Here is a 13,133-nt window from a genome sequence, read left to right as displayed (position 1 = left end):
GTGGCCCTTGGCACAGGAGCAGTGTGTATCAGCTTCCTAAATCTGCATGTTAAAATAAGAGTAATACCTTTCCTTCGGTCCTCTGGGTATGGGCGCAATCAGTTTCTGGCACTGGCTACTGGACTGTAGTGATTTATCTTGGAGCTGATGATCTCCTTTGGGCAGATTACAAGGCCACTTGTCTTCAGCCAGTTGTACATTGTTAGGTGTGGAAAGAGTTGTGAATGGGAGAGACTTTCTCCTAGAGAGCAGTTTCCGCAGTAAACACCGGCTTGAAATGCAGTTTGTTTTAACCCTATGGTTTTCCACCCAGTACCACTATAGATGATAACTTTCCATCCATATAGTCTTCATTCAGTTTCCTCTGTCTGCGTTACCCAGAGTTGTGTAGAACATGAGATCAGATTGTGTGCTTTGAGGATCACAGTTATTCCTCGTAGCACAGGACGTGATGGGCTCACGTGTTTTGTGCACCCCTTAATGTTTGTTTTGTCCTTCATCCTGCTAACATACAGGAATCAGCCTTTGCGTATTAAGTTAGTGGGCATGGATCAAACCTCCAAACCCTTTGCTTTCAGGAATAGAGGGTTGCTTTGTGCAAGCTGGCATTCAGTAGATAATGTGATGGGGTTGTAATTGGCTTCTGGAGGACCACCCACAAAGGCAGGGTACCTTTTCACTCTAAACACATTTTCTGATTGGTGTACTAAGCAGGATGTGTCATCCATATCTTGTTGAATTAAAAAAAAAAGTCAGTACGTTTCTATTTTACTTAGTTTATGACCACCTTGTTGATTTAACTGGAGGTCATGTTTTTGGCTTTTGCTTGTTCACCTGTTTTTTGTTGTTGTTTTTTTTTAAACTTTTGATCAGTTTGATTTTGATATTATTGAAAGGGTTGCTAAACTAGTTTCTCTTCAAAGACTATTAATTTTCAGTGGAATACTATTAGGAATATTAATGGCTAGCCCTTTTTATTCTTTACATTTATGTAATTTGAAACTTCTGAACATTAAGCCTGTACTTTGGTAGCCGTTACCTTGACAAAGAGGATTAGAGAATGAATGTCTTCCCTTTCCTTTTATTCCTATTTCTACCTTTTGTTCCTTCTAGACAAAAAAGATATGTAGAGTGATGCAGACATTTTTGCTGCAGATAATCTCAGTTCAGTCTTTTTCCACTCTCTTACACTCTAAAGGCAGAACTGCATTAGTACTTCTTGTTCCACAAGAGCAAGTCTTGTGGACATGGAACTATCACTTGCAGACAAAGTTTGTTTACCAGAAAGGATAAAGCATTGCCAAAGTAAACTTTCAACCCGTGATACCAATTGGCTCAGGAGAAGCCCCTTGAAGGAGAGAAAATCTCAAATGACCATGGGTATCAGTTGTTTCCATGCTTTATCTAGGTTAGTTGACATTTATGCTAAAACGGGGTGTCAATTCAAACTCTCGTAAGGCACTGTTGGGCGGAGTTGAATATTTTAATAAAGCTGAATTTGGCATAGCTGTGCTTTCCTGCACCATACCCTGCACATTCTCAGAATCGTCAGGAAGCACTATCCATTTGAAGAAAGTTTCCTTGGATAATAGTTGTTCTGATGATACTCTGACTTCCTTTCCTTCTTTTGAGCTGTAGTATGCAGGATTTGTTAAGTTGATATACGTGTTTTTTTTTTATTTTATTTTTTACTACTAATACATTTAAGCCTCTGTTTTGTGTAGAATTAAAGTGTAGCAAATGTAACTGGCTGTGCCTTTGTTGTATCACATATTCACCTCAGAAGATTAATCAGTGGCTCTGCCCCAAAGTCAACCCCCATGCCACACACATTTTGAGCAATTTTCAAGATATGTTGTGATGCCTTGGGAGGTAAATGCATATCAGTAATATGTGAAGACTCATTATGCCAGAAAAACTGAAACTTTACCAAAGATAATTAACTTTGTACCCGCAGCACCAGTTTCGCAACTTAATGTTTGTCATATTTATTTACAAACTCTTGTTTGCCACCGACCCCTCCCCACCTCCCAAGAGACAATCCTAGTTTGAAAACGCTCCTCATTTTTCTTTTTTAAATCTTTTTATTGAAACAAAACCACTCCATCAAAAGGCACATCAGGTAGTAGTGAAAGTGCAGTGGTATTTAAACAGTAAATGATTAGAATAAACCAGCCATCAGCGGACAGAATAACAGTCTACCCCCAGGTCATGCCCCAACAGGTTGTAAGTGGGTCTGCTAACCACGCTCCTCATTTTTTTTTTTTTAAATCTTTTTATTGAAACAAAACCGCTCCATCAAAAGACACATCAGGTAGTAGTGAAAGTGCAGTGGTATTTAAACAGTAAATGATTAGAATAAACCAGCCATCAGTGGACAGAATAACAGTCTACACCCAGGTCATGCCCCAACAGGTTGTAAGTGGGTCTGCTAACCCGTCCCCCCCCCCCACCCCTCCCCACCTATCCCCCTCCCTGGCCAAGGTCCTACCCCCATCCCCCCTACGGAGTGTTCAGACTCTGCTACCAGCCGAAGCTCATGGCCTCCCAGGGAGTGGGTGTGTCAAAGATATGCAGTTTGTGGTACCCAGTGGGGGAGACCCCTACGGTGAAGCATCTGGGGTATCCATCCATTCCCCTCTGTATCTCCTCCAAGCCTGCCATATCTTTTCCCATTTTTTGGGGCATCCTCTACTATTATCGATGACTTTCTCTGCCCTCTGGCACCAGTCTATATCTCGTTCCCATTCTTCTATTGTCAGTATCAAGTCACTCCCCCAGAGTCTTGCGATGTTTCTCTTGGCCACCATGATTGCAAAGGCCAACCATATCTTGTCTCCTTTAAACCATGTAACGTCCCCCGTGAGCCCCAAAACGTGCCATCTAGCCTCCAGCGGTACCTCCACCCCCACCACCTCCTCCATTATGTCCTTCAGCCTGACCCAATATGTACGGATTTTAGGGCAGTCCCAGAGGATGTGAAAGAATGTGCCCTCTTCCCCACAACCTCTCAAACAGAAGTGTGATGTCGCGTATCCCATCTTGAAATGCACCGTTCGAGGGGTGTAGGAACTATGGAGGATGCGCAACTGCACCAACCTGAATCGAGCTCGAACTGCCACCTCCCTAGGACACTGCAGGGCCTCATTCCAGTCATCGTCCTCTAACAAACCAAGGTCGGATTCCCACTTCTCCCTCAGTGGCCCCAGGATATCAGGAATAATATTAATGAGCTTCTTGTAGGTGAGTGATATGGCCTTATCAATCATGGGGTCTAACAGTAGCCTGTCCTCAAGCGGGGCATAGTCAGAGACCTGATCCCCCTGGGTCAGATGCATGTACATGGCGTGTTTGAATTGTTGTTAGTGTAGGAGTTCACCATCACCCATTTGGAATTCCGACTGAAGAGTTGCGAACTCCACCACCTGCCCCCTCTTCCAGACGTCCCCCAGCATATCTATACCTATCAGGCTCCACTGGCGCAGGTCGCGGAGTTTCACCACCTCCCTAAGGAAGTCTCCTTTAAAACAGGGCGTTTGGGCCGTAACCTTCTTCCGCCATCCAAGCAGTTTCGTTGCCAGCTTCCATATTTCTACCACAACCGCAGTCAGGGGAGGCAAGGACTGGTCGCGGCATGGTTTGGAGTAGAGAGCCGCTAAGTAGGAGCCCGCTCCTAGGGCCATACGATCCACCCGGTATGGCGGTTTACTCCTGTGGGGCGAACACCCACCCATTGATATTAATCAACTGTGTCGCCCAATAGTATAGGCCGATGTCTGGTACTGCCAGTCCCCCCTCTTAGGGACCCCGTTGCAGTTTCCGAAGAGCAATCCTCGGACATCCTCCGCCCCATAATAAGGAGCGTTGCTCCGCCTCCACCATTTTCAAGACAATGCTCCGGGATCGGGAAGGTCGAGCTCTGCAGCACATATAGCAGACGGGGCAGAGCCATCATTTTGAATACTACGGCTCTGCCCATGAGGGAGACCGGGATGGTCCGCCAGTGCTGCACATCACTGTGCAAGCGGTTCAGTTGTGCCTGTACATTGAGCTGGAAAAACTCAGTGTCAGACGGTGTGACCCATATCCCTAGATAACGAAACGCTGCGCGCCAAACTAGGCCCTCGCAGCCGAGCACATAGCGCCAGAACATAGCCCAGGGATTTGCTCCAGTTGATACAGTACCCGGAGTATTCCCCGAACGTGCGCAACAGGACCATTAGTCGTTGTATGGACTCCGACGGTCGCTGGGTGTATAGTAATATGTGGTCGGCATAAAGCGATATGCGTTCCTCCCATCCGCCCCCCATGTCTATGCCCCACACCCCAGGATCCGTCCTCACCCAGTGCGCCAGCGGCTCCAATGCCAGGGCGAAGAGGGTCGGGGACAGGGGGCTTCCATGACTCGTGCCGGGTCCCAATTGAAATTCCCGCGACATAGCCCCATTGACCCGGACCCATCGCCAGTGGCCAAGTGTACAGTAGCTTCACCTAGGAGAAGTTGTCCCCAAAGACCAGCTTCTCCAAGACTGCGTAGATGTATCGCCACTCGATACTATCGAAGGCCATATGGGCGTCGAGCGAGAGCAGTGACACCGGCATCCCCTGTCGCGCGGTCACACTCTGTAGAACCCAGAATCGGCGACGCAGGTTGAGTCTCGTGCTCCTGTGGGGCATAAAGTCCGACTGGTCCGGGTGGACCAGCGATTGGATCACCGCACCCGGGCGTGTGGCCAGGATCTTCCATAAGACCTTCGTCTCGTAGTTAAGGATGGAGATGGACTGGTACGAACCGCAGTCACCCTGTGGTTTCCCTGCTTTATGGATCACAACGATCGTGGCCAATCGTAGGTCCCTCGGCAGCTGCCCAAATTCCCGCGCCTCGAGGAACATGCTGCACATATGGGGCGCCGTGCGGCTAGCCACACATCCAAATGCTTCTGCTGGGAACCCGTTGGGTCCGGGGGCTTTCCCTGTTTGCAGGTCCCCCATGGCCTCCTCCACTTCCTTGACCGTGATATCTGCTTCCAGCATATCCCTGTCTGCAGGTTCCAGTACCGGGAGCTGCAGGGGTGCCAGGAAATCACAACACTCCTGTTTGCCCCTCGTCGTGTGTGACCGATAGACCTCCTCGTAATATCGCGCAAAGTCTTCCGCAATTGCCGTGCTTGTGGTGCTCACTGACCCATCTGGTCGCTCTATCTTCGGCACCCAACTGCGGTCTCGGTCTCTCCTTTCCAACCAGGCGATCATTTTATTTGTGCCTTATGCTGCCTGTCCCGCTCCTGATCTAGAGTGAGCCCTGCCCCGCTTTCCAGACCAAGAAGCTCCGACTCCAATTGTTCCACCTGCGCATGTCTGTCCTTACACCTCCGCCCCACCTCGGCCTGTACAAAATCCCTGGCTACGGTCTTGTATGCCTCCCACACTATCCCGGTGGAGCCCACGGAGCATACATTGTCGTCGAACTTCAGATCTACCCTCTCCCTGAACCTCTCCTGAAAGTCTCTGCCCTTAAATAGAAAGGAGTCAAGCCTAGGTGGGACGCTCCAATCTCGCTTGGGACCCATCAACTGAACCCCACTGGCGCATGGTCAGAAATCCCTCTGGCCTTATGATGTCCGTCTCGAAACAGGTTCACGCAGTCTGCTAGTGTGAATATGTAATCGATCCTAGAAGAGGACTCATAGGCTGCGGAGATGTGGGTGTACTGTCTCATGTGTGAGTTATGTGTTCTCCACAGGTCGATCAAACCCAGTGCCTCTACAAAATCCCTGAGGTGGCTCACCCCTCCCCTACCCAGTGTAGACAGCGATCTGTCCAGGTCTCTAGCCATCACATCGTTCATGTCCCCACCCATGACCAGCGTCCCCTGATGCATTTCCAACAGCAACTTCCCCACATCAGGAAGTGTGGACGCATGCAGCTTTGGAGGTTCTGTATAGCGAGCAGAAGTTTAAGGTGTGACCCACCCATTGCGCAGACAGTGCCGCATATCGACCCAAGGGATCCGACCAGCATCGCCCCAGGACCAATGGTAAGGAGTTCTTAATGAGTAAGTCCACTTCCCTGGATCTGGTTGTAAAGCCAGAGTGAGCATGGAGGGTGTAACCAAATCGGTCTAGGGCCCTGCAGTGGTTTCCTAGCAGATGCGTCTCCTGTAGGAGGACAACATCCAGAGCATGTCTGCGGAGGTACTGCAACACAACAGTGCGTTTGATCTTATTCTGCAGGCCGTTCACATTCCAGGATAGGACGTCTATGTGTTGCGTCTTAGATGTGTGTGACCCTGCATATGTCCCTGTCAAATCGAATGGGTAGTGCCCACCTCTTCCCCCCCCCCCCCCCCACCCCCCATCCCACCTGCCCCCTGTGTGTGTCGATGGAGTCAAAACCCTCATACAGTACAAAAACAGAACATGACAACCAGAACATTCCCTCCCCTTCCCTCCCCTTTCCCCCCCTGAACAACCCCCTACCCTGGCCAACCGTGCCAGACATCCCCAACAAGCAGAGCGCCTGTAGCCCTTGAAACAATAAACTCAGGGGTGAGCGGTGCAACCAAATCCAGCATCCAGGGCTCCCCCCTGACCCCTCTTTACAGTCCAATAAGTAGTCCGACGATCATCCCAATCTAAATCAGTGTCCCATAATGGAGAAAGATCCTCCCAAGACACAAGCATTGCCCCTCGGCCAAATTGGAAGCTAGCAACATTTACAAATACCTGTGCGGGCCGTCTATCAATTCTCGCAAGACCCACTAAGCAGGTCGAGGCCTTCCCCCATTCTTAGCCATCCTGCTGGGTTGACATTCATAGTTTCTCCCTACATTACAGGTCTACAAGACCGAATCCATATAGTCCACCTCCTCACTCCAGGTCTGGTGACACCGAGAGGCTGCGGGCCCTCCTTTTAGCCTGTTGGAGCTGGCTCTCCCGTTGCCGTCGCGCCTTCCCTGTCGACCCCACCGACGAGGCCGGAGACTGGTGGGCCGCGCTCCTCCAGCTTTTCATGGTCCGGGCCCCCCTGCTGCTGATTGCGCTCTTGCAGCCAGGCATGGGCCTCCTCCGGGGTGTTGAAGAAGACGGACTTTCCCTCCGCCAAGACCTTAAGCCGCGCCGGCAAGAACATCATGTAGCGGAGGCCACGCTCTCGAAGTCTCCTCTTGACTGCGTCAAACGATCGGCGCTCCTGCTGGACTTTGAGAGTAAAATCAGGGAAGAAGCGTATCGTAGCGTCCTCCACATGCAGATCTCCATGCTGTCGCGCCGGCTGTAGGATTGCATCTCTGTCCCGATAGTTAAGTATCCGTGCGAAGACGGTTCGCGGCGGCGGGACTGGCGCCCTGTGCTCTCGCTCTATGACGAAGAACTTAGACAGTCTCTTGGGGTTTCAGGGTGTTAAAATTGAGATCCTCAAGGAAAAGTTCCATGCTAGCCCCTTCCATTTTTTCTGGCACCCCTACCACCATGAGGTTGTTCCTTCGGACCCTCCCTTCCTGGTCCTCCAGCCGTGCCGCCATCTGCATCTTTTGGTGCGTGAGTTGTTGGACCTGCTGTTGCAACGATTTGGTGGTCCCCTGAAGGTCCGTATGGCGGCAGCGTTTTGCGTTATTTTCTCAGATGTTTTGTTCAGATCCGCCCGCTGAAGCGTCAACTCAATTGACATTTTGTCTATTTTAGACTTTAATGTAGTGCCCAGGGATTGTATGGCCTGCATAATGGAGGAGAGAGTTGGCTCACGGGCTCTTCAGATGGCCCGAGGTGGGGTAGACTACCACCGCATGGGTCCGCCGTATAATTATCCATAGTGTTGGATTGGGTCGTTGTGGACTTCTTGTTCCTCATGGCCTCGTGAGATAGCAAGCGGTCACTTTCGGGCCCCCCGCCGGTCGCTCGCACCCGATCGTCCCGGAGAGGAGCAGAATCAGCCTTCTTTAATCCAATACTGCCCACATGCCCCACACAGCCGGACGCAGTCCACTCGCACCTCCGGGCCCCTTGTCACCGCCGCCGCGGGTCTCCTTTGGTGCCCCGATGTCCAGGGGGTCGCGCGCTGGAGTAGTAGGCCTCGCCGCCCTGTAACCGCTCCTCGCGGCAGGCCAAGTCTGGTCACGCTACCTCTGTGCAGGGGAGAGAGCAAAGTCCACACCACTCCGCAATCCAGGACACACCAGCGCCGACCGGCACTCTTCGCCTCCTCTCTGCGTTCTCACCGCGGCCCACCTGGCACCCTAAGCCAGCGCTACTCAGAGAGGCCCCCACTGTGCAAGCCACGTCCGGCCCGCAATTGCTAATCTCCGACTCCTGGGGCCGGATTCTTTTTCCTTTTTACACACACCTCCAGGCAGGATATCCCAGGGGCCCCGGCAGGTATGGGCCTGCCTCTCAGCGTTATAGCCCTTGCCGCCTCACCACACTCCCTCGCGGCTGGTTGAGTCCGTTCTCCACGTCCCCACTCCCTCGCCAGAAAGGGGGGGGGGGTGTCTGTTCATGCCACCTCAAATCAGGGAAGGGAGGATGGGGTCACACCCTGCTACAAGTAAGGGCCCCTCGGGACCGGGTGTCACCGGTGGCTGTCGTCTCGTGTCCCCGCTTCGGCCCACTCCTCACCCGAGGCCGGTGCTCCACAAATGGGTCTTCTCCGCGTAGGCCGCACACTGCGATCCCTGTTTCTCCGCCTCCCGGGGTCGGACTAAGACCGGGAAGGCAGCTGCAGGCGTCTGAGGGAGAGGTCTCTCCGATTCCAGCGTGGGACGTCGCCTATCTGCCGGATAACTGACGGATGTTAGGGGTCATCGGGATCGCCACTGGAGCGCCGCAGAACTATGCGGCCATCTTGGTCGCCACCAAGCCACGCCCCCCAACGCTCCTCATTTTTATAGCTTTCACTAAACACGATTCCAAGGGAGCTTTTGTTCCACCATTCTAGACTGCTGTGGGGTTTTTTCTGCCACTAAAAAAAAAACTTTACTGAGCCAATTAATGAGCAAACTGCACATGAATAACCCAAGAAAGAAAATTAGTATCACAGGGAAATCATTTGTTAGTAAAAGAAGATATAGAGACCTTCCACTGATACACTGGTGCAGGGCAATGTTTAGAGTATGAGCTAATGGAAGGCCTTAGCTGATGTTTACAACTGTATGATCCCTAAGTTATTTGCTGTGTCCTTCTTGCTCCTCCGTTTGTCCATTTGACTCGTCCTTGCTGTTTTCACAAAAAGATATAATGGCTAACTACTAACACACACTATTCTAATCATTTGTCATCTCTTTCTTGGGACAGGTAGACCTTATTGATTGGGTGGACAACATGTGGCCTCGACACCTAAAAGAGAGGCAAACTGAGGCGACAAACGCAATCCATGGTATGCAATACCCAAAGGTTCAGAAGTAAGTGTCCGCTCTCTACCCATAATTAAGTACTATTGGGAGACTCGCCTTTGAATGTAGCTCGTAATTGATTTGAGCTGGTGCATGACTATTAGAAACAATAGGTTTGTGGCATGTGTAGCTGAAGATACACATGCTGTGCATGCTTTCACCATCTAATGTTGTGATCGGACATGTACAACTGTTTTTTCTTCTAAAGAAGTCTTTTTAGGTAATGGGATCTATTGATTCCATCTATTAGTGGTATTGTGCATGGGCATCAACTTCATTGTTATATTGCTTTTTCTCTGCTGTCCGGTGCAGACGTGTCATTTGCAGCTCCAGTACGACCCCTTTTGGTTTTCTCGCCGGGCCCTCTGATCCCTCCCCTCATCGGTAACTTTGAACAATCCTGCATTCTCATCGGTTTTCACCGTCCCGTACCTTTGGCTCTGTGTTGATCTAACACCCTCGACCCCACACGTGACAATGGACTCTGTGCCTCATTAGAGGAAGCAGACTTGCAAGGAGGCCATCAAACCACCTGAAATTCCAGCCCTCAAAAAGCAAAAGAGACGTGATGGGGAATTCTCTCCCCTGCGCCCTGCTCGCCCTCCTTCCTCCTCCTCCACATGTCTCCTGTCTTGCCACTGGGGTCGCAACAGCATTCACTTGGAGTTTCTTCACATTAGGAGGGAGGGGACAGTCCTAGGCTTCATTTTGGCCCATATGACCACCCTAATGACTCACAAGATCCGGACCCATTGGGTGACTAAGATGCTGAACACCCTGCGGACACAGACCCAGATCAGTACCCTACGAAGCCATTATCTCCTGATGTCATAAGGTGTTACACAGGGGTGCCACTTTCCACAATGTAGAACACCATGTGCAGCAAGAGGAGGGTGATTTTCTTGTGGAAACCCTCTCCTCTTCCCAACGCTCCCTTCAATACCTCCTGTTGCTTAATGGTGTCCTCAAGCCTGCCACCAAAATTTTCTAGGATCCAGTCAAGGCGAGAGTTATCAGGCCTGGGGTGGATAGAAAGTATAAAGCCTCCCTTAGTGACCCTCCATGCATCCGTGGCCAACTGCCTCCGATTCTTTGGTGGTTCATACGCCCAAAAAGCGAGCAACACTCAAAGCACGCATGACGGGGAAATGCAAGAAAATTGATGCGAAGGTGCAGTCCATGTCCCATTGGCCAATTGCTATCAATTGGCTTGCTTTCCCAGTACGACCTCACAGACTGGGATCAAATGGCGGACCTTGGAGAGCGTCTTCCAGAGCAGTACCGCAAGAACGGGAAACAGTCGGTGGCAGTGGGAAAGATCATCTCAAACACGAACACCCACTGTGCTCTGGATGCTGCGGATTCAGCAAATTGCGGCATTAATACAAGTATTCTGCTGTGCCGCCATGCCTGACTGTGTGTTTCTGGGGAGACAGCCCCCCAGAGGTTCCTTATGATGCTCACAGTTTTTTGGTGCATCATTGACTACCGCCATCCCCCTCCAGAAACCTCTTCTACCTTCCCAAAGACAACACAGCAGTTCCCCTCGCGGGGTTACTACAGGGGCTGTTATGGGGACAATAACGGAAAAGGTAGAGGTAAGGGCACCACTCCTAAGGGAACCGTCCCACCCAAAACAGTGACACCCTACAACCTTCTCACAATCCGATCACACAACACCTGTCAGGGAAAGATTATATGGGTTTCTGCCCTGCCGGGCAAAAATCACCTCGGTCCTTTGGACTCTAGATATAATACAGGAGGAGTATTGTATAGAACTTGCACAAAGACCACCAATATCCCCCCTCGTCAATACAGATTGTCCAAAGAACATCTGTGCGTGTATACTTCCTCTACTTTATTATCACAAAGAAGGATGGCTCCCTTAGGCCCATTCTTGATCTCAGGCCTCCACAAATACATTCTGTTGGAGCACTTCCATATGGTGACTCAACAGGATGTTATACTACTCTTGCAGAAAGGCGACTTCATGACTGCCCTGGATCTGCAGGACAACTACTTGCACATACCCATCCATCCAGGAAATTGGAGATATCTGTGTTAAGTGGACACCGTTCTCAATTCAAAGTGCTCCCCGTTGGGTTACCACTTCACTAAAAATCTTCACCAGATGTCTGGCCATGCTGGCAGCTCATCTCAGGAGGAGCAGCATCCACATGTTCTCTTACATATGCGACCGGCCGATCAAGAGAACCACACAGTAACTCGGTCTAAAGCGCACCCAGACCACAGTTCACACCCTGCACAGTCTGGGTTTCACCATCAATCTAACCAAATCCTACCTTCAACCCCTTTAGGTACAGCCCTTCCTTGGCGCCGTCCTGGATGCGCTGGTTGGAAAAGCTTACCTGAGCCCGGCCAGAGTAAAAGCCTTCCAAAAGTTGGCGTCTTTTTTTTTTTGCCAGATTGTCACGTAACAGAACTGTGATACGCCTACTAAGCATGATGGCATTTTGCATAGCTAAATTCCCTCATGCCAGACTCCTCATGCCCCGTAGCAGGAGTGCGTAGCGGCACAATGGTCTCAAGCGGATAGTTGCCTAGTATATCTTGTGTTGTTTTGGGGGGACACATTGCTTTCTGCGGTGGTGGAACACAGACAGTTTGTGAAAGGAATGGCCCTTCCTCAACCAGTTATATGAGAGACAATCACAACGGACGCCTCACTCACAGGTCAGGGAACTAATTTCAAACATCTTACTGTTCAGGGTCAATTGTTCCCTACCCAGCAATTTCTTCCCATCAGTCACCTGCAGCGGCTGGTGATTCAGCTTGCTTTCTGCGCATTTCACTCTATCGTTCACAACAAGACAGTATGGATCTGCACAGACAACACAGCACCAGTACACAGTAGTGTTACCTTCTGCAATTGCAGAAATCAGGCTAGCCTATGCCTCAATCCAATTACAGTTGGCTGATGTAGCTGCCTACCTACAGAACAGACTACAGGTTTTCTTATTCAGAATACTTGTTGTCGAAACATTCGTGAAAGGCCTTAAAAGAGTTTTTCCACCCAGAACGCCCCTGCTCCAGTTTGGAATTTAAACCTTGTACTCACAAGGCACATAGGTCCTTCTTTTGAACCCCTTCACTCTTGCCTGCTGCAGTTCATGTTTTGGAAGGTAGCCTTCCCTGTGATCATCAATTCTTTAAGATGGGTCAGTGAGATACACGCTCTTAACATTTTTGCAGGTACATCAAGATAGAGTGGTAATTAGAACCAATCAAAAATTCCTTCCTAAGGTGGTCTCCAGTATCCACCTTAGTCAGATAATTGAACTGCTAGTCTTTTTTCCCCGCAACCAGAATCTGTAGCAGAACGCGCTTTGCATACTCTGAATGTCAAAAGAACACTTGTGCATTGTATTGATAGAGCGAAACCATTTCGTATGACCCAACAACTATTTGTGTCATACTCCAAACCTCATAAGGGACATGCTCTTACCAAAGCAGGCATAGCACGTTGGTTAGTCAAAAGTGTACAAACTTGCTATGTTATAGCTTAGAAAACCCTTTCCGCCCTTCCTAGACCTCTTTCCACTTGCAAGAAAGGGACTTCATTGGCTTCTTTGGTAACATACCATTAGCAGACATCTGCAAAGCACCTACCTGGTGTACCCCACCTACCTTCACTAAACATTACTGTGTGGATGTTCTGACCAGACAGCAAGCTAGAGTTGGCCAACCTCTCCTACATACACTTTCCAGTCTTCTACAGCATGCTCTA

The 13,133-nt window shown here is 50.0% G+C and overlaps 1 protein-coding gene across 3 annotated transcripts in view; it reads left to right on the top strand.

Moving 5' to 3' along the window:
- The window catches only part of KDM2A (lysine demethylase 2A), a 939,997-nt gene that overhangs the window by 328,813 nt on the left and 598,051 nt on the right, over nt 1-13,133 (top strand). For all 3 annotated transcript variants that reach the window (XM_086953271.1, XM_086953272.1, XM_086953273.1), the window contains one exon: nt 9,288-9,394. In XM_086953271.1, coding sequence (XP_086809397.1) covers nt 9,288-9,394 — 107 coding nt within the window. The remainder of the gene's footprint in view (nt 1-9,287; nt 9,395-13,133) is intronic.

Source organism: Lissotriton vulgaris, chromosome 1_2 (assembly GCF_964263255.1).
Source record: "Lissotriton vulgaris chromosome 1_2, aLisVul1.2, whole genome shotgun sequence".
NCBI lineage: Eukaryota > Metazoa > Chordata > Amphibia > Caudata > Salamandridae > Lissotriton > Lissotriton vulgaris.
Note: the sequence above shows the minus strand (reverse complement) of the source record. Positions and strands in the feature narration are given on the sequence as shown.